General features: G+C 35.6%; 1 protein-coding gene across 5 annotated transcripts in view; it reads left to right on the top strand.

Annotated features, from left to right (window-relative positions):
- The first annotated feature begins 1,076 nt into the window (after window positions 1-1,076).
- The window catches only part of LOC102925491 (complement factor H), a 43,260-nt gene continuing 17,080 nt past the window's right edge, over window positions 1,077-27,256 (top strand). For 3 of the 5 annotated variants that reach the window (XM_076547556.1, XM_076547557.1, XM_016000947.3), the window contains exons 1-7: window positions 1,086-1,237; window positions 9,886-10,080; window positions 20,194-20,376; window positions 21,595-21,771; window positions 24,192-24,365; window positions 25,100-25,282; window positions 25,367-25,546. In XM_076547556.1, the coding sequence (XP_076403671.1) occupies window positions 1,168-1,237; window positions 9,886-10,080; window positions 20,194-20,376; window positions 21,595-21,771; window positions 24,192-24,365; window positions 25,100-25,282; window positions 25,367-25,546 (1,162 nt within the window). In that variant the 5' untranslated portion in view covers window positions 1,086-1,167. Of the gene's footprint in view, window positions 1,238-9,885; window positions 10,081-20,193; window positions 20,377-21,594; window positions 21,772-24,191; window positions 24,366-25,099; window positions 25,283-25,366; window positions 25,547-27,256 lie in introns of all 5 variants that reach the window. The other 2 variants (XM_076547558.1, XM_076547559.1) reach the window with 2 other exon arrangements.

The raw sequence follows: 27,256 nt of genomic DNA, 5'->3' as shown, positions 1-27,256 counted from the left end.
ATGAATGGATCATAAAAACGCCTGACATATACACCATGTAATACCACTTAGCTGTAAATAAAAGTGAAATCATAAAACTTTCAGGTAAATGGTGAACTAGAAAAATATCATATTAAGTGAGGTAACTCAGACCCAGAAAGACAAACTTCACATGTCCTCTCCTATTGTAGACTCTGAGCTCCAAACTTTCACAGGTGAGACCACATACTAGAACAACTGCAGGAACCAGAAAAGTAAATGCTGACCACTGCCGAAGTAGTAGGGTGGTTGAGCAACAGAAAGGTGAATAGCAGGGTGCAAACGATTTGACAGGGGAACTGGGAAAAAATGGAGGGGACCTTATTTAGGGAAAGTGGAAGGTGATAAATGCACAAGGGAGATTGGAATAACAATAAGGATGCATGGGAAAGTCATAAGGAATCATACTACTAACAACCCACCACCCAAAATAAACTATAATTGACATGTCTTCTATGTATCAATATAAATATATATTACACATAGAATTTTTCTCCTAGGTTTACAATGTTCCCTCCATTTAGTCCCTCCAAGAACTAAAACTATCTAACAAACATGCCAATAATTAGCAAAAGACGCACAGTCTTTTGAGTTTTTGGTCAGACTTGTCTTAATGAATTCAAAATATGATAGACTATTGCTATTGCACTTAGTTGTCCCCAAGAGGGTGAAGAAAAGTCCATATTGCTGAAGATGCAATGTACTTCATCATAGGACCCAAAGGACCCTGAGCTGGAACTGTCCTGAAAGCTTCCTCCCTGAAGACTAGTATTCATGGTACCAGAAGTCACCATGCAAGTCTCAAAGAAGAGAATCAACCAACAGTCCTACCCAGCCAGCTCTGATGCCTAGTATAAGGCAAAAAAAAAAAATCAATCTCTTATCTTCCTTTCTGAATACCTAATTAGATTGTCTAGAGACTTGCACTAAGAAAATGAATATTTCATTGTTTAATAAGTAGAAAATGATTAGAGTATTAATGGGAAAACACCGATTGAGCATTGTTTATTTTCTCCTTCCTTCTGTGACCTTTGATATTTACCAAACTAGCTGCCAGTAATGCAGTGAAATTCAAAGTCATGCACAGTACTGTGAATGACAGGATTTCTAGAAACACCACCATTGCTGGAGAGCTTTGGGTTTTAGAAGATGGGGTGGTCTAGCATGTGGCTCTTTGCCAATGCTCTAACCCTATGGCTTTCTACTGCCAAAGGTGAAGGTAAGTGGAAACAGATTTGAGACATGCCCTTCCTACTCAAATGTATTTATCTGCTGTGTGTATACAAGAATAATTTTAAATCATTTTAATTTCTAAAGGAACATTATATATAGAAAATAAACTATGAGAATGTTTTAAGAGAAGACAGAAAACATTTTGAATGATAAAATACAACCTACTTTTGGAAATAGTTTCTAATAATCAATAAGAAAAAAATTGAATGAAAAGGGATTTTTCTCTGTTCTCTAAACTGCAAAGTGTGAATAGCCTCTAAATATAATTTAGCGAGAAAAAAAGAATTTATTTTTAAAATGCATAAATTATAAATGTAACAAGATCAATTTTCAAAATGAAATTCAACTAAATTTAAACAAAGCCAATGACCAGGACAAAGATCTAACACACTCTAAACATCTCTGGGTCTGTGTGAGGTTGATTTCATCTTCACAGATTGGATATTTTTACTTCATAGTCATGCAAATGAGTAATTTTTTCCATGTCAATCAAATTATCATTCATCTAATGGAAATGTCTTTAATAACACAATGAAGAACGCTTTTATTTTAGTTGTAAACCACCAAATGCCAACATTTTGCTCTTTTCTGATCTCTCCAATGTTTGTGTGCAGAAAGTAGGAGATCACAACACCTCTGTATTAACATTGAGTCTAAAGAGGAATTTCACTTCTGTCCCTGGGGGTTTCATAAAGCCACCACATGAAGCCACTGCAACCACAGAATTTCAAATAATGATTTCAACAAGGTGTAGGATTCAGGAATTTAGTCATCCTTGACCCTGTTTTCAGGAAGTCTTTACTTTTCCATTTATTGTTTTCTAATGTTTATGTATAATTAGGGGTGATTTATGTAACTCTTCAGTCTTCACATTACATTTGTTATAAAATCCAGCCTTTCAATTTTTTAACATTGTTTTAGAGATTTAAACACATTTTATTGTGTTACTACATTTCACATTTATTATATTTGAGTTGTAATCATGGGAAATCAGTCACATAAAGAGAAAAATCCATTCTGCCAAATGACAAAAAAAAATGTTTCCTTTCAACTTTTTTGTACTTTTTAATTTTTGAGATTAATATAATTACATCTCTCCTGTCCCTTCTCCCTTCCAAACCATCCATATTCTCCTCCTTGTTCTCTCATAGCCTCTTTTTTTCACTAATTGTTACTGCATGCATGTACGTATATTTATATACATACATATAATTATCCTTATATATAATGATGTATATGTGTATATATATTTATACACACACATAAACACACACACACACACACACACACACACACACACACACATCCTTAAATACACCCTGGTCGATTCATTAAATTTGATTGTAAATACTGTGTGTCTGATTCAGTACAGTCTGGAGAATGACCTACAATAATCATACTTTTCCTTTTGAATGAGTGAGTTTTTGAAGTAAACAAAAAGAAAAGTAAAACAGTATATAACAAGTAAGAGATGATCGACAGACACACCGACAAGCAAACAATATTGCAGGCAGGCCCACAAGATGTCCATCATTAATCCTCTAAGGCAGATCATTTATGGCAATATGTACCTGGACTTTCCCTCTGAGAGTCAAAAGTAAATAATAGAACAAATAGCAACAGATAGTGATCACATGATCAAATGAGGTGCAAACAACTTCCAGTAGAAACTGACTGGACAAATTCCAAACAGTAAGCTGGAGTTTCCAGTTGCCCTGACTCCCAACCCAAGATAAACTTGCTTTGGCCAATCTTTCAGTTATTTCCTCTGCCCTTCCTGGGATCCCAGATGGGGACTCCACCTGGCTTAGACATGCTTCCTCAGTTTCTACTGGATATCTGCAAGCAAATTTGATGATGTTACCTTTCTGTTATTTTTGCTTTTTACTTGAAAGCCTCATGCAAAGGTCCATTGCTCTGCCCTTTGGAATTCCAGTGGGCTGCAATACCAGCTTGCCTCATATATTTATTCAGGTTATTCTCTGCAGCCAATTTGATGAATATTTATCACCAGTCTTCTCATCTGTCTGTCTGCAGGACTGCCTGTCTATCTGTCTGTCTCTTATTCTGTCTATCATCTAACTATCTAATCATGTAATTGATTCTTCTTTCTTTTATGGAAAACATCTTCTTTTCTCATGGAATATATCCTAATTAAAAAATTTCCCCTGCCTCTACTTCTCCCAGTTCCTCCCAGTCTCTTTTCTCCTCCAAATCCACAACTTTTCTGTCTCTCATTAGAAAAAGAGCAGTATTCTAGGAGATAACGACAAAATATAACCAAATATAATATAATACACCAAAAGAAAAACCATCACATTGAATTTGGACAACACAAAGCAAAAAGAAGAGTAAGAGCCCAAGTCAAAGCACAAGAATCAGAGACTCACTTGTTTCCATACCTAGGAGTCCCCAAAACACCAAACTGAAAACTATAAAATACACACAGAGGACCTGGTGCCGACCTGTGCAGGGCCTGTGTTTGATTCTTCAGTCTCTGTTAATTCATAGGAGATTTGCTCAGGTGATTTGGAGATCCTTGTTCTTCTGGTGTCCTCCATCACCTTTGGCTCTTACACTCTTTCTGCCTTCTCTTCTGTGAGGTATCCTGAGTTTAATGAGAATATATTTGATGGACATATCCCATTTAGAGGTGACTGTTTCAAGGTCTCTCCCTCTGTTCTTCCCCCCCTCCCGTCTCTGTGTATAAAATGTCTGGCTGTGAATATCTTAAATTGTTCGCATCTGATACAAGAGGAGGCTTCCTTGATGATTGCTGAATAAGACACCGATCTACCAATATAGCATAATATCATTAGGGATGATTTTACTACTCTTTTTATTTAAGACTGGTAGTATTTGGTTTTACCCTAGGTCTCTGGGCTACCTAGTCTCTGGTTCTTGATCCCCCAAGCAGTATTGTGTATGTGTTCCATCTCATGGAGTGTGCTTTAAGTCAAATTAGACATTGTTTGGCTACTCTTAAAAGTGGCATGTCACTATTGCCCAGGCATATTTTTCAGGCAGGACAGCATTATAAAGATTATCAAAGGTTTTGTGGCTGGGTTGGTGTATGTGTTTCTCTTTTGATAGTCTGCAGAGTAATTTCCTCTACCAAAGTCTCTAGAACCTCAGCATAAAGGTTTTATGTAGCCACCAGCTTGCCATCTCCATGTTCAATGACTCCTGTGGGTGTTGCTTTCACCAGTCTGTTCATCAATTAGTGGACGGGAACCTATTGCCTTGGCAACAGCTTGGGTTGTTAGGGACTTTCCAGGGAACACATTTGTCCAATAACTCAATTGGATGTAAACCAATCCCATGGCTGGAAGCTTCATTGGTGACAAGAGATAAGACTCCATCTCCAGTATTATTTGGAGACTTCATTAGGATTACTTCATATATTTTAGGAAGATTGAACTACATAAAATATCTGTGCCAACCCTCAAATGCTCCTTAATTCCAACTGTCTATCCCTGCATTCTCCACATCTGAAAGTCTGGTAGAATACTCCCCACGTGATTCTCCCGTTCCAGTTTGTCCTGCTCCCAAATCTTCCAGTAAAATCTATTCTGTATCCCCTCCAAGGATATCCATATATCCTCCATAATCCTTTCCTCTATGCCCAATCTCTGTGGATCTGTGAATTATAGCTTGATTATCATTAACTTTGTGACTATGATCCACATATAAGTGAATACATACCATATTTATCTTTCTGGTCTGTGAAAAATAGGTGTTGGAATTTTGATGGGGGATTTCCTGTAAATTGAGTTTGGTAGGATGCTAAACCTACTGATTCGTGAACATGGGAGATCTTCTGATGTTTTGCTATCTTCTTCAATTTCTTTCCAAAAAATGAAGATTTTTATCATACAAGTCTTTCATTTGTTTGGTTAGTTACCCTAGGATATTTTATATTATTTGAAGCTATTGTGATTGGTGTTTTTTCCATCGTTCCTTTCTCTGTCCATTTATTATTTGTATATATGAAAACTCTTGCTTTTTTGAGTTAATTGGGTGTCTAGCTTCTTTACTGAAAGTGTTTTACAGCTGTAAGTGTTCCCCAGTGGAATTTTTTGAGTATCTTATATAAACTATGATACCATCTATAAAGAAAGATACTTTGACTTCTTCCCAATTTGAATCCCCTTGGTCTTCTTCAGTCATCTCATTGCTCTAAGACTTCAAGTACAATATTGAATAGGTATAGGGAGAGTGCATTGCCTTGGGTTGTTCCTGACTTTAGTGGAATTGCTGATCTATTTAAGTTGATGCTGGCTAGAGGTTTTCTGTAAATTAACTTTATTGTTTCGAACTATGTCCCTTTTATTCCTTATCTCTCCAGGAGAAATTAGGCATTGAAGAGGTCTTGGAATTTTGTGGAAAATCTCTTTTTCATCTAAAGAGATGGTCACATGGTTTCTTTCAGTTTGTTTATATATTTGATTATAGTTATTGATTTACATATGTTGAACCATTTTTGTCTCTCTAGGAAAAAGCCTGCTTGGTCATGGTGGACAATTTTTTTATGTGTTCTTGGACTCAGTTTGCTAGTATTTTATTGAGTATTTTTGCATCTACATTAATAAGAGAAATTGGTCTGTAATTATCTTTCTTTGTTGAGTTTTTGTATGGTTTAGGTATCAATGTAACAGTGGCCCCATCTGATGAATTAAACAATGTCCCTTCTACTTCTATTTTGTAGAATAATTTGAGGAGTATTGGCATTAACTCTTCTTTGAAAGTCTGGTAGAATTCTGTATTAAAACTGTCTGGCTCTGGCTTTTTTTTGGGGGGGGTTTGGAGATTTTAATGACTGCTCCTATTTCCTTTCAGATTATAGGTCTATTTATATTGCTTAGCTGATCTTAACTTTGGTATCAATATCTTTTAGATTTTCCATTTTGTTGGAGTATAGGTTTTTAAAGTATGTCCTTATGATTATCTGGATTTCCTTTGTGTATATTTTTCTGTTCCCCTTTATAATTCCGATTTTGTTAATTTTATATTTTCTCACTGCCTTTTAATTAATTTGGCATAGGTTTTGTCTATCTTTTGATTTTCTAAAACAACCAGTTCTTTGTTTCATTGATGTTTTGTATTGTTCTCTTTGTTTCTATTTCATTGATTTCACCCTTGACTGGACGGCAAGAAATAATATTTTATTGTGATTTTTTTCTTTTTGATCTAGAGTTTTCAGTTGTATTGTTAAGTGGCTAGTATAACATTTTCCTGGATTTTTTTGTATGTATGTTTGTTTTTTTAATGTAGTTACTAAGTATTATGAACTTTCCTCTTACCTCTTAATAATACTCTCATTGTGTCCCATAAGTTTGGGTATGCTGTGTATCCATTTTCTTTGTATTCTAGAAAGTAATTAAATTCATTCTCAATATCTGTCCTGACCCATTTTTCATTCAGTAGGCAGTTGTTCAGTTTCCATGTGTTTATAAGCTTTCTGTTGTTTCTGCTGTTGAAATCCAGTTTTAACCCATGGTGGTCTGATAAGATGTAGGGGGTGATTTCAATTTTCATGTATCTGTTCAGACTTGGTTTGTGTCAACATATGTAGTCAATTTTAAAAAATGTTCCAAGAGTTGCAGATAAAATATTCACTTAGGTTTGGGTTAAATGCTTTTAGGTATCTACCAGATCCATTTGGTTTATAACATCTGTTAGCTCTAGCATTTTTCTGTTTAGGTTTTGTCTGGATGACCTGTCTATTGCTGAGAATGGGGTTCTGAAATCTCCTGCTATCAGTGTGTGTATTACATGATTTAAGCTGTAGCATTATTTTTTTTATAAACTGTAGTGCCCTTTTGCTTGCAGTATAAACATTAAGAATTGAAGTGACATTTTGATTGAGATTTCCTTTGATGGGTTTGGAGTATCCTTACGTATCTCTTATGATTAGTTTTGGTTGGAAATCTATTTCTTTAGATATTAAACTGGCGGCAAAGACTTACTTCTGAGTTCCATTTGCTTAGTATATCTTTTTCCAACCCTTGATCCTGAGGTAATTCTATCCTCGATGTTGAGGTATATTTCTTGGTTGCAGCAGAAGTATGGATCCTGTTTTCTCATCCATTCAGTTAGTCTGTGTCATTTATTGAGCAAGGGAGACCATGGATGTCGAGAGATATCAATGATCAATGGTTTTGATTTTCTATTATTTGCTTTTGGTGTGTGTGTGTGTGTGTGTGTGTGTGTGTGTGTGTGTGTGTGTGTGTGTGTGTGCGTGCTTTCCTTCTTCTGATTTTGATGGGCTGAGATTATTTATTCCCTGCCATCTTGCTGGATGCAGTGGAAACTAGGAGATTTGAACTGATAAATGAGGCAGAATAAAGCTTCATAAGTAGCCAACTTTATTCAGGATCCAGACAACTTAGACTCTCAGGGTTAAGAATGGTCACATGGGTAACATTACCATGAGATTTTGCTGGATACAATCTCAAGGTCTGGTCCCACATTAAAAACATGTTTTTCCATAGAGGCATAGAAAGGATAATTTAAACATTTAATTGAAAAATAGCAGCAAGCAGTAATGTGTGATCTGAAGTAAACTCACCCTATCTGCTACACTTGTAAGGAGCATGAAAAAACATTCCAAGAACAATTCTATGTTTTGAAGAAATTGAGGTCTTGAGACTCTTGTCTTATTTACTTGGGATGTTCTAACAAACACTCAGAATTCTTGTCATAGGAAGCTATTCCTGGGCTGTTTCCAGACAATTTCCTGGTTTCATGGTTGTAAATCACCTCTTTAGGTTGTAGTTTTTCTTATTAAACCTTCTATTGGACTGTATTTGTAGATAGATAGATATTACTTAAATTTGCTTTATCATGGAATGTCTTGTGTCTTCCCTCCATGGTGACTGAAAGTGTTACTTGGGATAGTAGTCTGGATAGCATCTGTTGTCTCTTCGAGTCTGCAGCACATCTGTCCTAGCCCTTCTGGCTTTTAGAGTCTCCTCTGAGAAGCTGAGTATAATCCTAAAAAGTCTGAATCCATATGTTACATGTCTTTCTCCCTTGCAGATTTTATTATTTAATATTCTCCCTCGTTCCATATGTCTAGTGTTTGGATTGTCATGTGCCAAGAGGACTTTCTTTCTTTCTTTTTTTTTTGTTTCATTCAGTCTTCTTAGTTTTCTATATGCTTCTTCTACTTTTAGACTCATCTGCTTCTTTAAGTTAGGAAAATTTCTTCTATGATTTTGTTGAAAATATTTTCTGTGCCTTTGACCTGTGCCTTCTCCTTTCTTTATTCCTGTTATTCTTAGAGTTTGTCTTTTCATAGTATCCTAGCTTCCCTCAATGTTTTGTGTCAGGAATGTTTTAGATTTCATATGTTCTTTGATTGATGTATCAATTTCTTTCAAATTGTCCTCAAAGCCTGTCCTCAAAGCCTGAGATTCTCCCTTACATCTTTTGGATTCTATTGGTGGAACTTGCCTCTGTAGTTCCTCTTCAAATTCCAAAAATATTCTCACCTAGTGAACGTTTTAAAACAAAAGTAATGCACTTTTACTGAAGTTATGGTATCTTTTCATAGGATAGGAAACAAAAATGAATGATCTATGTAATAATAATTCTCAAAATGTTTGACATATGAGGGAAAATGTACAATTAAACACATTTTTGATGATTTAGTAATTATAACAGACTATGAAGCTATGACAATCTACCATCAGATGGTACTGTTAGATAGTTGTCAAAATGTGTACTTTAATGAAATGTGTTATACTAAAATAATAAATAATGTGAGGAAATGCAGCTAGCCACAAAAATATGACTGCCACAGATAAAATTTAGGATTAAAAACATGTCACACAAGGGCTAATTAGATGGTTGAGCAGGTTGAAACCATTTCCTGTGTAAATATGAGGACCTACACTTGAAACCATTTGAATCAATCCTGTGACTGAAATCCTCTGAGTCCTCACCTAAGAGTCTCAGCTGAACTGCTTCAGTTCCTGTTTCCTCACACCTTATATACCTTTCTCCACCCTTCTGTCACTTCTGGGATTAAAGGTGTGTGTTTTTCCTGGTACTGGGATTTACGGTGTGTGCCACCACTGCCTGGTTCCATTTCCAGTGTGGCCTTGAACAAAAAGAATGAGGAAACAACAGGAAATGTGTGTGCTTCTGTCAGCATTTTTTGGAATTCTTTTAACATATTAGATGAGGTCCCCTGAAGTAGAATCATCCTTCAAGGAAACTAATACTATTCTGATAATAATGTACTAAGTATTTATCAATAAGAACATGAAAAGGAAAAATTTTTAATGAAACATGTCATATAAACTTGTTAATACAATTAACAATATGAAGTTATAATAGCTCACTATGATGCAAACACATTATATTTCTCTTCAAGTTCAAATTATAAATAAGCAGTTATCATAATGGATATTAAATATCCCTGACCCTCCTCTCTGGTGAGCTGTAAGGGACAACTTAATTTCACAAGAAAAGGCATTCTCACATACTTCAGTTGTCTGAATTCCATTTGTCTCCTTCTCCCAGACATTGTCTATTCACACAGTTATTTTAATTCATAGAAAGCAATTCACTGATCAAATGGTTTGTCTCTGAATTTTTTTCTATCTGTTTTCTTTTTATTGCAAGTGAAACCATGTGATTTTCCACAAATCAAAAATGGAGGTTTATATAATGCAAAGAGCCTCAGACCCTACTTCCCAGCATCTGTAGGGAAGCAATTCAGCTATTACTGTAACAGAGGATTTACGACTCCTTCGGGGACATTCTGGGACTACATTCACTGCACTGTGCAAGGGTGGGAGCCGGAAGTTCCTTGCGTCAGTAAGTCAATGTCTATATTAAATCATATCTAATTCTATCAAAAAGTAGGAAGAGAAGAACGAACACATACTTAATTATGCTTAAGTTACTCATGACAAAAATAAGACCAGGAGAACAGTTTATGTGCAAGAAAGACTAGTTTCTGTCCTTTGTGAGCAGCTCTTCGGGAAATGCACATCAAAAATAGGGACTATAAGAATGCTTTTTATAGCCGGGCGGTGGTGGCGCACGCCTTTAATCCCAGCACTCGGGAGGCAGAGGCAGGCGGATCTCTGTGAGTTCGAGGCCAGCCTGGGCTACCAAGTGAGTCCCAGGAAAGGCGCAAAGCTACACAGAGAAACCCTGTCTCGAAAAACCAAAAAAAAAAAAAAAAAAAAAAAAGAATGCTTTTTATTGTTTACACATTTTATTTATAAAAATTAAGAAAAATGGTACTCTTTTAAACATTGAGCATTGGTTTGATTTTGAATGTCACGCATGCATTAAACTATAGTAAAGATAAGTTTTAATTTAGTTTTTAAATAAATGAATGCTTTTAATTTATCATCTTGTGGTCCTTAGGGCAATGTGGTTTCCATTATGTAGAGAACTGAAAGGAAGATATGTACAGGAACAGTCTGTAAGAGTCCAGTGTTATCCTGGCTACAGTCTTCCAAATGGTCAGGACACAATTACATGCACAGAGAATGGCTGGTCTCCTCAACCCAAATGCACCCCTGTTAGTAAGCAACTGCTGAGATCACAAGATGCTCTTGACTCCCCATCCCATCTATATTAACTGTGGCAAAATGCTTCTTCAAAGTGTGTATAAATGTATACTGGTATACAGCAAAGTAAACACATCTATATGCATTAGGCCATATAACAACAAAACATTTAGTAAACTTTTTTAATTTATAGTACTATAAACTTTGAGATCACTTTGCCATTTGACTCAAAACAATTATACAACTATAGTTCAAAATTAAACAAATATGATAATAGCTAAACATAATCATTCATATATTCAAGTAGTAACATGCCATTTTAAAGTACTGATAATTATCTCTGAATTCTCTGTGATATGTAACTGGCAAGGGAATTCTGGGGAACTGTGCATTATCTTGTTTTCATGGTTTTCTCCAAACTCTCGACTAATATATGTTTGTGTCAAAGTTTTTTTCTTGGTCCATATCCTTGCAAATGATTGCATGTCACACTTTATACTCATGAATAAACATCTATAAATATTACAACATAATATTGTTGATATGCATGCATTTATTATGACTTGGGTTTCCAAAAACAGTCATAGGTCAATTTGGAGATAATCATTCTAATTTTTCAAATGCAATTTTTTTCTAATTCATACATTTGTAATTAGTTTGCTGGAATGTTAAGAATTATAAAAAAATCAATCTGTTTGAGTTGTACATATCACAATTGTTTTCTTTGTTTACTTCAGACTGTCAACTTCCTTTAAGTAACCTTATTTAGATTTGATTGAAATTATCAAATTTTCAAAACAATTTTGAAATAATTAATCACATAATAATACTGTGTTTTCCTATATATGAATGTGTTATGTCTTTAAATATTTAATCTGGTTTTAAAATTTTGTCAAATGTCTTCTCTTATACCATTTTGCTGATAAGAAACTTAGCTTTATTCTTTTTTAGATAGCTTAGTCATTGACTTACCTAAGGCTTTTATTGCTGTGAAGGGACACCATAACCATGGCAATTCTTTTCTTTTTCTTTTTTTTAATTATTAAGAAATTTTCTATCTACTTTACATACCAACCATGGATTCCCCCCCAACTTTCCCCCCAACCCACTCCCAATCCCCACATTACCCAAATCAAGGTCTTCCACTGGGAGTCAGCAGAGTCTGGCACACTCAGCTGAGGCAGGTCCAAGCCCCTCCCTGCTGCACCAAGGCTGTGCAAGGTGTCACACCCTAGACACTGGGCTCCACAAAGCTCACCCATGCACCAGAGATGGATCCCCAACCCCTTCCTGTGGGACCCCCCAAACAGTTCAAGCTAAACAACTGTCTCCCATATCCAGAGGGCCTAGTCTAGTCCTATGGGGGCTCCACAGCTATTAGTCCACAGTTCATGGGTTTCCACTAGTGTGGCTAGTCATCTCTGCATGTTTTCCCATCATGATCTCAAAGTACCCTGCCACAGAATCCCTCCTCTCTCTCATCTATTGGATTCCCAGAGCTCAATCTAGCTCCCGAACATGGATCTCTGTATCTGCTTCCAACAGTCACTAGATAAAAGTTCCATGATAACAAACAGTTAGGGTATTCACTAGTCCGGGCACCAGAGTAGACTAGTCCAGGCACCCTCTTGATCATTGCCAGTAGTCCAAGGTGGGATCATCCTTGTGAATTCCTGAGAACTTCCCCAGCACCCTACCTCTTCCCATTCCCATGATGTCTTCATTTATCATGGTATCTCTTTCCTTGCTCTCCCACTCTGTCCCTGGTCCAGCTCAAACCTCCCATTTCCATATGTTCTCATCCCCCATTCTTTGCCTTCCATTACTGCCACACACTCCCAATTTGCTCATGTAGATCTCATCTATTTCTCCTTCACTGGGCAATCTATGTGTCCTTCTAGGGTAGTCCTTGTTATCTAGCTTCTCTGCAGCTATGTGTTGTAATTTGGTTATCCTTTGCGTTACATCTCATACCCACTTATGAGTGAGCACATATCATGTTTGTCCTTCTGAGTATGTGTTACCTCACTCAGGATGATATCTTCTAGTTCCATCCATTTGCCTGCAAACTTCATGATACCATTGCTTTTTTTTTTAACTGCTGAGTAGTACTCCATTGTGTATATGTGCCACATTTTCTTTATCCATTCTTTAGCTGAGGGGCATCTAGGTTGTTTCCAGGTTCTGGCTATTACAAATAATGCTGTTGTGAATATAGTTGAGCATGTGTCCATGTGGAAGGATTGAGGATTCCTTGGGTATATGCCCAAAAGTGGTATAGCTAGGACTTGAAGAATACTGATTCTGAATTTTCTGAGAAACCACCATACTGATTTCCAGAGTAGCTGTACAAGTTTGCATTCCCACCAAGAGTGGAGGAGTGTTCCCCTTATTCCACATCCTCCCCAACATAAGTTATCTTCAGTGTTTTTTATCTTAGCCATTCTGATAGGTGTAAGATGGTATCTGAGTTGTTTTGATTTGCATTTCCCTAATGACTAAGGATGTTGAGCAATTCCTTAAATGTCTTTCAGCCATTTGAGATTCTTCTGTTGAGAATTCTCTGTTAAGTTCTGTAGCCCATTTTCACTGGATTGTTCAGTATTTTGAAATCTAGTTTCTTGAGTTCTTTATATATTTTTGAGATCAGCCCTCTGTCAAATGTGGGGTTGGTGAAGATATTTCCTATTCTGTAGGCTGTCATTTTGCCTTATTGATCATGTCCATTGCCCTACAAAAGCTTCTCAGTTTCAGGAGGTCCCATTTATTAATTGATTCTCTCAGTGTCTGTGATACTGATGTTATATTTAGGAAGTGGCCGCCTGTGCCAATGCATTCAAGACTACTTCCTACTTTCTCTTCTATTAGGTTCAGTGTAAATGGATTTATGTTGAGGTCTTTGATCCACTTGGACTTGAGTTTTGTGCAAGGAAACAAACATGAATCTCTTTGCAATCTTCTACATGTTGACATCCAGTTATGCCAGCACCATTTGTTGAAAATGCTTTCTTTTTCTATGGTACAGCTTTTGCTTCTTTGTCAAAAATCAGATGTTCATAAGTGTGTGGATTAATGTCAGGGTCTTCAATTTGATTCCATTGGTCCACATGTCAATTTTTATGCCAGTACCAAGCTGTTACTATAGCTCTATAGTAGAGCTTGAGGTCAGGGTTCGTGATACCTCCAGAGGTTGCTTTATTATATAGGATTCTTTTAGCTATCTGATTTTTTCCCATATATAGTATTGTTTATAAAGTATAAAGTATTGTTCTTTCCAGGTCTGTGAAGAATTGTGTTGGGATTTTGATGGGGATTGCATTGCATATGTAGATTTCTTTTGGTAAAATTGTCATTTTTACTATGTTAATCCCATCTATCCATGAGCATGGGAGATCATTCCATTTTCTGAGATCTTCTTCAATTTCTTTCTTCAGAGACTTAAAGTTCTTATCATACAGGTCTTTCACTTGCTTAGTTAGAGTTACCCCAAGATATTTTATGTTATTTGTGGCTATTGTAAAAGGTGATGTTTCTCTGATTTCTTTCTCAGCCCCTTTTTCATTTGTATATAGGAGGGCTACTTATTTTTTTTTTGAGTTAATCTTGTATCCTGCCACATTACTGAAGGTGTTTATCAGCTGTAGGAGTTCCTTGGTAGAAATTTTGGGTCTCTTATGTATACTATCATATCATCTGCAAATAGGGAAAGTTTGACTTCTTCCTTTCCAATTTGTATTCCCTTGATCTCCTTTTGTTGTCTTATTGCTCTAGCTAGAACTTCAAGTACACACACACACACACACACACACACACACACACACACACACACACACACACCTCTAAGCTTCTCTTTAATTTCTTTTCAAAAGTTGGAAACTTAGCTGGATGGGATCTTGCCCTGAGGTCACCACTCCATTTATTTCATTTCTTAATCTTTTTATCTCCTCTATTCCACTTCCTGGTGACCCTTTTCTCAATCTGTACACTTTATATTTTTATTTGCTCAGCTTCTTCATTATAAATCTTCATTGGAGTTACCACTAATAACTATACAACAGAATCTTTACTAGGCTGTTTTGAGATTTCCTCTACCAACAGAATTAATCTGAAACTTCACTTAAGGCTCATGTAGACTCTTGGGACAAGGGCAAAAAGCAGCCACATTCTTCACCAAAATATCATAAGAATGATCTTTAAGACACATACTAAAATTATTTTTATCTGAAACCAGTTGAGCCAACATGTCACAGTTCAAATAACTCAAATAACTGATGTCTTCCATGTTCCATACTAGTATGGCCCATTAAGCAGTGCTTAAAGCATCCATTGCTTTCCTAACCCAAAGAACCAAAGTCCAAATTTCTCCAAACCAAAACATGGTCAGGCTTATCACAGCAATACCCCTGTCCCTGCTACCAACTTCTGTCTCAGTTAGGATTCCTAGTGCTGTGAAGGGACACCAGGACAATAGCAACTCTTATAAAAGAAAACATTTAACTGGGGTGGCTTGCTTACAGTTTCAGAAGTGTATTCCATTATCATCATGGTGTGACATGGCAGCATGCAGGCAGACATGGTGCTGGAGAAGGAGCTAAGAATCCTACATGTTCCAGGCAACAGGAAGTGCTCTGAGTGTCACACTGAGGGAATCTTGAGTGAAGGAGACCTCAAAGACTACTCCCACAGTGACAAAATTTCTCCAACAAGGTCTCATCTACTTCAATAAGGCCACATGTTGTAGCTAGAGTTTTCCTGCCTTGCCCACAGTCAGCAAAAATAATTGTCTCCCGCCAGTCCCATAGCTGCTCAGACCCAACCAAGTAAACGCAGAGACTTATATTGCTTCAAACTGTATGGCATGGCAGGCTTCTTACTAACTGTTATTATAGCTTAAATTAATCCATTTCTACAAATCTATACCCTGCCATGCGGCTGGTGGCTTACCGGCATCTTTTCATTCTGTTTGTCCTGGCGGCTGGCTGGCTGTGTCTCCTTCTGCCTTCCTGTTCTTTTATTTCTCCTCTCTGTTAGTCCCACCTATACTTCCTGCCTAGCCACGGCCAATCAGTATTTTATTTATTGACCAATCAGAGCAACTTGACATAGAGACCATCCCCCAGCACAGCCAAGTGCAGACCATCTCAGACACCTGCATTCAGGCCCATGGTCCTAATCATCCTCTATGCGGACCTGCTGAGTAAAGCCACGAGGAACCCAAGAACCGGCTCCCACAGGACATACAGAACATCCCACAGCAACACGTTCTAATAGTGCCACTCCTTTGGGGGCCTTTTTTGAAACCACTCACATATGTTATGTATTTATCTTTAAGAATTTTTATCTTCTGTGATTTAAAATTCTATGTGATTACTATTAGTGACAAGTTTAAAATTTATACTGAATTTTTATGATAGTCTTTCCTTTATTCTAGTTTTGCTCTTACTCTTAATTTTACATATTCGTTCTTGAATCTTTGTTATTTGGGCTTATTTATATGAACATAGTCCTTTTTCATATTTCTGTGGATTTTCACTTTTTTTTATCCTATCCAGGTAGATTACTTTGCATTTCTTATTTCAAGTAACTCAACAAGCTCTTAAAACAACTGACATCTTTATGCTTACATTCCAAAGATTGAACTTTGAATAAATTTTTTAAATCAAGGAATTAGTTCAGTTCACACATATTTAGTGTTCAGGTCATTGAAAATTGAGTGGGTTTATATGACTACAACCCCATCAATCTAGAACAAGTTTAAACTCTTTAGCAATTTCTCTTGTTCCCTTCCTCTTCAGTCTATGATCAACTCCACCACTCTAGGTAACAACTTGTCTTTTCTTCCTGCAGTGTTGAGTTTTTACTATATGATATCAATAGATTTCTGCATCATTTTTTCTAACTTAATTCCATTACTTCTCAGTAGAATATCTGTGTCACTCTCCCATCTTAAGTCTTGGATAATAACTAATTTTTATTATGTAAAGATGTATCTTCACATAGATATATAATATATATATTATATACCACTAGTTAACATTTTGGCTGCTTTTAATTGTGATAATTTTTTAGCTATTTATGAAAATTGAACATAAGTCATTATATTTTAATTTATAAAATACTTCTTAAACAAATATCTAAAGCTGAAATTAGTGAGAACTGTCTCATGTGTACAGCTGTGAGAATCTGGCATGTGGATTTTAAGGCTATTTGGAATATTCTGCATCCATAATCAGCAATAAGCAAGGCTTCCAGTTGACTTCGTTTCCTCTAAACATCAGGAGAATTGAGTTTTAGATTCTAAAACATCAGCAAGGAGTATATTATCATACTTTAATTTTGTCTATCTTGGAGACTATTAATAGCAGTCACCTAAAAATCCTGTTAATTGAATGTTTTATTGTATAACTTATGAATATTTTCATGCATGACCTGGCTCATCATGAGTTTCTAACAGTTGTTTTCAGTATATGTATTTTTATACTCAATGAGATCCAAGTAAATACTATTTGTGATTTATTTTTGTTTATAGTGAACACTTAAAGTTATTTTAATTATTGAGATTATATTTTTATACTTACATGAAAATTTCATACAATGTGTTTTGATCATGTTCACCCATCCTGAACTACTCTCACCCTTCTACCACCCACCCAACTTTGTATCCTTTTCTTTTCTTTTTTTCCTTCTTAAACCAACTAATAAAGTCCAATTTCTGATGTATTTATATTCTTGGATACGCAGTATTACAATGGAGAGTGGCTGATTTACCAGTGGTATGCTCTTAAAGAAATAATAATCTCCCTTTACCAATAGCTATTGATTGTCGATAACTCTTCAGCTAGGGTGGGAATCTGTGCCATCTTCCCTCCTTGTGCTGGAATTGGTCTGTCTTGAAGATACCTTGATAGTGTACCTCGTTAATCTTTTGATACTTTGGAATTCTAGTCCAGTGCTCTTTGTCTTCCAATACTTGTCATGGGTAATGTTCAACTATAAACCTGTTTCCTCATTTTTACTGTCTAGAACTCTGTTTTTTCTTTTATTTATAATTGTATTACTTTCCTTTACAAGATCATAGAACTTCCTTAGTTTTCCTGCTGAGAGCTGCTGGTGGCAATGTCTTTACCAGAGGGCTTGGGAATATACAGCAGGTGAAAACTAGTATTTAACAGGTCAACCCACTAGACGAAATATCTCTCTGTTGGGGAGCCCCACTAGGCAAAGTCTGTGGGGTCTCTGACTGTGGAAACCGGTTGTTGTCTGTCTGTAACTTTCTCATGTGACACTACTTACCTCCCTAAAAAGAACAGCTGTGGGGTTCTTTCCACAGACCATTGGTAGTGTCTTATAACTGGGCATATATTTGGGGATATATATATATATATATATATATATATATATATATATATATATATATATATAAAACTGTGGATGGTTAGAAAGATGATTTCTGCCTAAGCTGTATAGGATAAGAAGTTGTATAAGAATATTTTTCTTAACTGACACAGTAAAGTAACATTATTGTCAGTCACAAAGACAGCTAATTTTAGATTTCAGAACAAATTCAAAACAGACTAGCTGCCCCTGCAGAGAATAGACAAACAGAAATTCCACATGTTTATTAATGAATCAAGGTCAGAACTGAAGCAAAAGCAACTTTGGTAGACATAACCCCCTGCAGCAATTCTCTTGCTGCATGTACCCCTACCACTCTAGGTTCAGTCAACTACCGCTATTGTTAAGTACTGAGTTTCAATGTTGTTCTCTGTCTGGGAAAGAGCTAAGATGTGCTTGGCCAAGTGTTACTCACTGGCTAGTCAGTGCAACCATCATAACCTGAGAAAAACTGTGTGACTTATCATATGTTATGAGAATGGGTCAGACCCTGAAAATGTAACATATAATTGTTCAGAGTTTGGCTGTGAGGAGAAAAAGAAGAAGAAGAAATGTGAGAGTAAGATGAGAGAATGAATGAGTGAGAAAATTAATGAGTCAAGAGTGATGTAATAACATGTGAAGGAATGTAGCAGAGTAGAGAAAAGAAATGTGTATAGAAGAGAGATGTGGAGCTATGTAAGAATGAGATGTCAAGGAAAATGAAGATGTGCAGATTAGAGATGTAACTGTGCAAAGGAGGTATGTGGCTGTGTGAAGAATGTATGAAGAGTGCAACAATGTGGAATGTATCTATGTGGAGACAGAGACATTTTCAAAAAGAATTTTTTAAAGATGAAGTAAAAAGGAAAGTTAGCACCAGAAAGCATGTGTGTTTCCTTATTTACCTGTCAGACAGATAGAAAGTTATTTCTAAAGACCCTCAGATTAAAAAAAGTTTCTAAAGCCCTCACTACCCAGATGTCTTCTATTCACAACCATGGGGCAGTTCTCAGGAGCTGGCCTCCCACGGACTGCATTATTTTCCCTTGTCTAACTTCTGCTTGATCTCCCTTCATCATTCTAGGTTTTCAAAATTTGTGCTTATGTTGCTATTTACTTTTTTCTAAGTACACAAAGTGAAAACATTTATTGATTTTTATTCTTCATTCTTTTCCAGCTCTTTGATGGTGTTCCTGTCCCTTCACTACGCAGCACAACCTCCTAATGTTTTATCTTATGTTTACAGTAGTATTTATATAAAATAGTCAATGTTTTCTCCTTTGATTTCCTACTTATCCATAAATAAGAAAATATGCATTTTAGGAAGAAATCTAGTAATTGTGAGAAGTATACTGCTATACTGTTTTAAAAATAATTTTTCATGCAATGTATCTATATCTGGTACATTCACAATGAAACATTATTTAGCTTACAAAAATGAAATTAATAAATTTGCTTTTAAACATTCAAGTTGATTTGCACAAGTTTTGAGAAGGCATCATCTTGGCATAAGAACATTGAATAAACATATTATTTGTTCTGAACTTCTTTAAACTTTGAACATCCATTGTTTTTTAGGCATGCAGTTATGAGGACATTTCAAACTCTTGGTACTAGAATCTGTAACACCTATGTATTTTCCAAGATCATCATCCAAATACAGAAACTCTAATTGGGTAAATGAGCTCTATACATCTAAAAGAGCCAATTTACTCTTGGGTTTAAAGAAAAATACAAGAAAACACATTTTCAAGAGTTCAGATATTCTGAAGGATTACGGATTCTCTTGGACAAAAAAATAATATTTTGTGACTGATCTAAATCTTGCTTGGTTAGAAAAAAATTTTCAGAGAGGATTATGGCGTATCTTTAAAACTATGATTAGTTTTCTTCAGCCCAGTAATGCAAATTATTTTGATTAACCAAGATATCACATATAAATGACCAATGGCTATTTTTATATTTTTTACATTGGGAATCCTTAAGCTACTGAGCATGCACTCATTTTTCTTACTCTTTTCCCTTTTAGAGACATGTTCAAAGTCAGATATTGAAATTGAGAATGGATTTTTTTCTGAATCTGATCTTATATATGCTCTAAATAAAAAAACGCAGTTTAAGTGCAAACAGGGATATGTAACGGCAAGTGGAGAAACATCAGGACCAATTACCTGTCTCCAAAATGGATGGTCAGCTCAACCTTCATGTATTAGTGAGTACTTCATGATATTCCTGCCATTATATTGGTGATGTATAAGAGTTTAGTTTTATTTTCCTTTTATGTGGCTGATGCTATTTCATTTGAAAGATGAGTTTTAAACTTCAAGAAAGAATACACACAACTATTTGTTTTTCCTTTTGGACTCATTCCTGTATTGTTGAATATCAGTTCATTTCCCTTTTCAATGCTTTAAAATATATAATTTTAAATCTGGTGAAGGATTCCTTGACTGGCTGCCTTTTTAAAAGGTATTCTGCCTTGAATATCAAAGCCTTTTCTCTTACATATAAGGTAAAGTTTCTAAGGAATATATATCTCTATGTTTTAAATCCCAGAATATGTAATAACTTTATAATATGTATTTAACACTATCAGTTACAGTCCATCTCAGAACATTTCCCTCTTAAGAATATTTCCCCAAATATCTTGATATCGGAAAGAAAGAAATGTTTCCATGTAGTAGCAAATTTTGCTTTTTTGAAAGTTTTCCTTGTCTTGTATTTTATGAAGTTTTTCTAAAAATAATAATTAGTTCAGCTTATCTTTCTTATCACAAAGAAGCCAGTGGTATTTTTCAAGAACTATTCAACATGCCTTAAATGAAATGGCAATTTAAGATAGTCACTAATTTCTTAATTTTTATTTTCTTAAATCTATTGTACTTTCACAGTATCTAGTTAAAGGAAAAGCAATTAAGATTATTTACACGAAACATTCATTTATATGAAATTATAATTAAGAAGGCTTTACTGCATTTTCTTATTGTGAAAGAGAAAATCTTTGCTATAATACAATAAATGCACCTGTACGAAATTCAGGTGATCAACGTTTCTATATTTTATGAGTCATTTTAACTACTAAATATGTGACCTGAATTCAAAAAATGCTGCCCTACAAAACACATATGCACTTGTTTACTTACTTGTAGTATGGGATAAGTATAAGAAAATTTGAGCTGAGAAACTATTTTTAAATAATATTTTTAAAAAGCTTAAGTGAGCTTATAAATACAATATAATAGTGTGTTTTTCATTTTAATAACTGTTTCAGTTGGTCTGTTTCAGTTACTGTTGGTCTTCTAAGGATGTTTTTATACAGTATTTAATTTGTTTTTGCATATTAACCTATGAATACTTGGTTCTCATGAGAATTACTCAGATTGTCCATTGACACATTAGAAATGAAATCTTCTATTCTATTTTTCATTAGAGTCTTGTGATAGGCCTATATTTGAGAATTCTGGAACTAAAAGTAATAGCACCTGGTTTAAACTCAATGACAAATTGGACTATGAATGCCACACTGGATATGAAAACAAACATAAAGATACCAAAGGCTCCATAACATGTAATTATGATGGATGGTCTGATAAACCCTCATGCTATGGTGAGTATTATTTTCTCTTGAATTTTATTTAAAAAAACTAAATATTTATATGTTACTTAAAAAATGAATTTCCTAGAATCTTCTTTCTTATTTAGTGTAAACTGGGAGAAAGAAATGTCTGAAAGGCTGAAGATGATCATAACTGTTTTTATTGTTTCATCATATTCATTTATTTATCCTGTGCATTCATTCATGCATACGTGTGTTTATAGAGGTGTTCACACTGAATGAAAAAAAAAAAGACAAAACAAGAACATGACTGCTCCTAGGTATGGGAGGAGGAGAAAGTTTATTGTAGATATGAGGGAGAAAACAGCTAGAGGCATCTGGAAGGGTCCAATCTGAATCAGGCAATGAGAGGTGTGGGAGAGCAAGACAGGAAGAGAAGAGAGAGGGAGCAAAGAGAGTACCTGGGAACCCAGAAACCCAGAAAGAAAGAAATCATGTAGCCAAAATGGCTGGGTTATCTATAGAAGAGCAAATGGAACAGGGCAGTGAAATTCAGGTTCTGCAGAGGTTTTGTTTGCAGAGGAATGTGCTGAGAGGAGTCAGGCCTCTGTAACAAGTGTTGGTGACGCTGAGACTGGTCAGCAACTCCTTTGATATGTTCACTAGGCACCTGAGTTAGCCATGCATCCTGAGTTTGAGAGCTAACACACACCACAGTGCACATGTAGATGTCAGAGAGCCTGTGAGAGTCAGCTTCCTCCTTTCATCATGGGACTCTCAGGGATTGAACTCAGGTCTCCAGACTTGGAGGCCAGCACTAACACTTACTGATCCATCTCATTAGCCTGATAATGCATTTTAAAATAATTCATTCTTCAAGTGTAATTGGCACATGCTTGTGGTTCCAGCACGTAGGAGCTGGGCACAGGAGGGGTTACATTTAAGGACATGTTGGAATACATATCGAGTCTCTGCCTCCAAAAACAAGCAAACAAATATATTAAATTAATCTTTTGTTTTTATGACTTGTATATTTCACATATCTCTGATTAAAGCATAATTGTTTTATTATCATAAATGAAAGCTCTTAATTATTTAAACTAGGTCTCACTTATCAAAATTATGATTTGGGTATGAAATATAGTCATCCAAACATGAACAATGTGAAGGAAGAGAAGTAGAAATAAAAAATTAAAAGGATAGCAGCAGAGACTGTGAAACGCTCAAGGGTCAACTCAATACAATAATTTAGAGAGATATCTCTTTCATTGGAAATCAGGGCTTTCTATAACACAATGGAATACTAAACGAGAATACAAAGGCAGGGCTATTAGTTGAGTTGGACAATACTTGGCTAGCCCATAGCCTAAGGGTCAGGCCTAGAATTACAAAAATAAAATGAAAAACAGGATTTTTTTTTCACGTTAAGACAAAGTATTTTGGTATGTTAGTATGATAATTTCTATAAAATAAACAAAAATACATAAACAGACAGAAATACAAATAAAAATCTCTAAATTATTGTAATTTTATTATAGAAGAATTATGATGAGTCTTGTTCAGGATGATTTTTCCCAAGTAGTCTAAAACTCAATAATAAAAGAAAGGAATTATTTGGAGAGTGTTCCCAGAGGGTCTCACACACTTAGCATGTGGCATTTCTCTGAGTTCCATCTCCAGCCACACTGTAAGTATTTATTTAGTACTTGTTTAAAAACATGTCTTTCAAATCCGTTGCTACGTATGTATTAATATTTTACTTTTGAAAGTATGAATTATCTTTTTTGTATCATCATAATATTATCCCTGTGATTTTTAACTAATAAATTACCAAAAAAAGGAAATGTTAAGGAAGAAAATATTTACTTAGTTTTTTGTAACAAGAATCCCAAGTATTGAAGAAAATTTTTATTTTAATGGATAATATTACACATTCCTAATTTGAGTCAGAATAATTAACAATTGGTTATTAAATTGTAAGTACAACAAATTAGTTTAGAGTAATGTAATTGTTTTGCATGTATTTTATTTTCTTCAATTCAAAATATACTAATTATATTTTCCTAACTTCAGTTACATTAGAACTGATTTTCTGTGATATACTTTCTCAATTATATTAAACTGAAAAATTTTGATATGTGATTTAGATATTGCAAAACATTAATTTCAAATATGAGAGAACAATTTTTGTTGTGAGAATAGGGAAGTTGTGACGTTAGTATTAATAACTCATTACATCAAATCAGATCCAGTAAAAATAAGTTGATTTTATTAATCAGTTTTATAACAAATATATTGCATTATCTTACATTTCTCAGAGACTTCCATATAGATTTGGGTGCTATATCAAATCTAATATGCAGCATTTTTCATAAGGAAGGAGGTTACTGATACTTCCTGTGACTGAGCATGAGGGAGATAAACCTATTTAACAATAATTAATTGTATATTCTAATTATCTTACTTTAAAGAAAGCGAATGCAGCATTCCCTTAATAGGACCATACTTAATTGTCAATCCCAAGAAAGAACAATATAAGGTTGGAGATTTGTTGGAATTTTCTTGCCGACCAGGACACAGAGTTGGACCTGATTCAGTGCAATGCTACAACTTTGGATGGTCCCCTAGTTTCCCAACATGTAAAGGTCAGTGTCTGTTTTACCTTTGATGAATGAGGATCAGAAGTTTATTTTTCTTCTCCTAATATCCCCCAGTCTTCCGTTATGTCTGTAATCTCGAGCATATTCAGAGATATAGACAGCCATGGTCAAGATGTGCTGTGTGGCTAGTACACAGTAATAACTTATTTACAAGGATAATCCTAGGCTAACTCACTTCGTAAAATGTGTAGCACTGTGTTTACCCCTGCAAACATGACAGGTAAGACTACAAAGACTTATTTCATTTTGTCTAGATTAACATTAATGTTGGCATTTTTAAAGGGTGAGCCAACCATCCCTTCTCACAGACTACGTCAAAACAGTATGAAAGCAGATTTTATTAATTTGATTCCATGTATCAGACAAATTGAAACAGACTGGTTAGATGCTTGCTACAGTGGTGATATTTTCTGCAAAGTGGTAATTCCAGGAAATGTGAACATCATTATAACTGACACAACTACAATTGCTGACTGGTTTGCATGCATCTTTAAGATATCAAGTTTATCAGACACTGTTCCACCTTCAAAATGTTTCCAATGCTGTTTCAGCAGGAATATTACAATTGTGAAATGTGAGTGTAGTGTAAATACCATTATTTAATATAGTGTTATAAAAAGTGATATGGCTAATAATTTTTTTTAGTTTCTCCATATACTAGATTGTTAGACTGTAAGATGAACATTTTCATTTATATTTACACAATATTTCCACAATAGGTCAAGTAGGATCATGTGATCAACCTCCTGAAGTCCTCAATGGAGAAATTAAGGGAACAAAGAAAGAAGAATATGGTCATGGTGAAGTGGTGGCATATGATTGCAAGCCTAGATTTACCCTGAAGGGACCCAATAAAATCCAGTGTGTTGATGGGAAGTGGACAACATTGCCAATATGTATTGGTAATTAAAGCGTTATTATTTAAACACTGTTTGTATCTCATGTGACCTCTTAATCTTAAATACATGTTTGTGAAACAACTACAGAGGAGGAAAAAACATGTGGAGACATCCCTGAACTTAAACACGGCTCTGTACAGTTTTCTAACCCACCCTACCACCATGGAGATTCAGTGGAGTTCACCTGCTTGGAAACATTCACAATGATTGGAAGCGGGTCAGTTTCATGCATTAGTGGAAGGTGGACCCAGCTTCCACAATGTGTTGGTAAGTCTGTGTGCCTCAAATTGATACTTCAAAAAGTTTAATATTTTTATTGCAGAGATATTTGCTACTATATACTTCTGAAGTTAGTACTCATTTTGGAAACAACTAGTCTTAATGGCAATTCAAATTTTAATTGTTTATAGATTGATGCATGTCTAAAGATGAGCATAAATTAATAATATAATCTGTAAATGTTTGTTGTCTATCTTCAGTCAGATCTAATTTTTAGTTGCAATTTTTTTTTAAAGATTTATTTATTTATTTTGTATACAGCATGTATGACCAGAAGAGGGCACCAGATCTCATCACAGATAGTTGTGAGCTACCATGTGGTTGCTAGGAATTGAACTCAGGACCTCTGGTGGAGCAGTCAGTGCTCTTAACCTCTGAGCCATCTCTCCAGCCCGCAAATTTTTATGTGACTAAAATATCAATACTAATACCTAAGATGACATGATTATGTTATGCAAAACATCATTGCTGTTATTGTATGGCACTCTCCTTTCATGTCTTGGAAAGCTAAGAAATAAAGTCTGCCAAGTACCCATTTCCTACTCCCCTTCAACAAACTTTCCTCTCTCAGAACTTCTATGATACTTCTGTCTGTTTCACATGCTGCAAGCTGAAGTCAATGTGCTGGAGGTAGGACCCTAGGACTATTTTTTCTTTTTTATTTATTTAAGAAAATTTTCCACTCATTCTACACATCAACCACAGACCCCCCCTCCCATCCCTCCTCTTGCTCTCCCCTCCAGCTTCCCCCTTCCAACCCACCCTCCATCCCCTCCTCCAAAAGGATAAGGGCTCCTATGGAGAGTCAGCAAAGCCTGGTACATTAAGTTGAGGCAGGTCCAAGCCCCTCCACCCTGCATCAAGACTGAGCAAGGCTTCCCACCATAGGTAAGAGCTTCAGAAAGCCAGCTCATGTACTAGGGATAGATTCTGACCCCACTCCAAGAGCCCCTTAAGCAGACCAAGCTACACAACTGAATCCCATCTGCGGAGGGCCTAGATGGGGCTAGGGAGAAACATGGTGCCAGAGAAATTCCCAGGAATCTTGTCACAAGGATGACCCAAGATTAGACTACTTGCAACAGTGGTGAGAGTGCCCGAACTGGCATCCCTGGTAATCAGATTGGTGAATAACCTAAGTGTTACCATGAAGCCTTCATCCAGGAACTGATGGAAGCAGATGCAGAGATCCACAGCCAAGCACCAGGCCAAGTTCAAGGAGTCCAGTCAAAGAGAGGGAAGAGGGTATACGAGCAAGGGGAATCAAGGTCATGATGGGGAAATCTACAGAGACAACTGAACCAAGCTCATAGGAACTCACTACATTTAGACAGGCAGTTGAGAAACCTGCAAGGGACTGAACTAGATATTTTTTTTTTCTTATATCACATCTATCTAAAAAGGACATTTAAACTAGAAACTTTTTACATCCTACCCACACATATTTCTATTTTAATATTTTTAAACGTTTGGATAAAGATAATATAATGGGGGAAAACAAATATGAATATTCTCACAGCTTTCAAGTATGGTACCAAAGCCGGACATGTCATAATCATTTCCTAAGTAGAGCATCTGAGATAGTGATTTCCTATGTACTTGCATTTGCCAAGTACCCAGATCCCTTCACAACACAAACTCTCTGAGACATAAAAGACTGGATGGACATGAGATGTAGTTCAGTTTTCATAAACCACT

Source organism: Peromyscus maniculatus, chromosome 11, assembly GCF_049852395.1.
Source record: "Peromyscus maniculatus bairdii isolate BWxNUB_F1_BW_parent chromosome 11, HU_Pman_BW_mat_3.1, whole genome shotgun sequence".
NCBI classification, from domain to species: Eukaryota; Metazoa; Chordata; class Mammalia; order Rodentia; family Cricetidae; genus Peromyscus; species Peromyscus maniculatus.
This window is presented reverse-complemented; position numbering and strand designations above follow the sequence as displayed.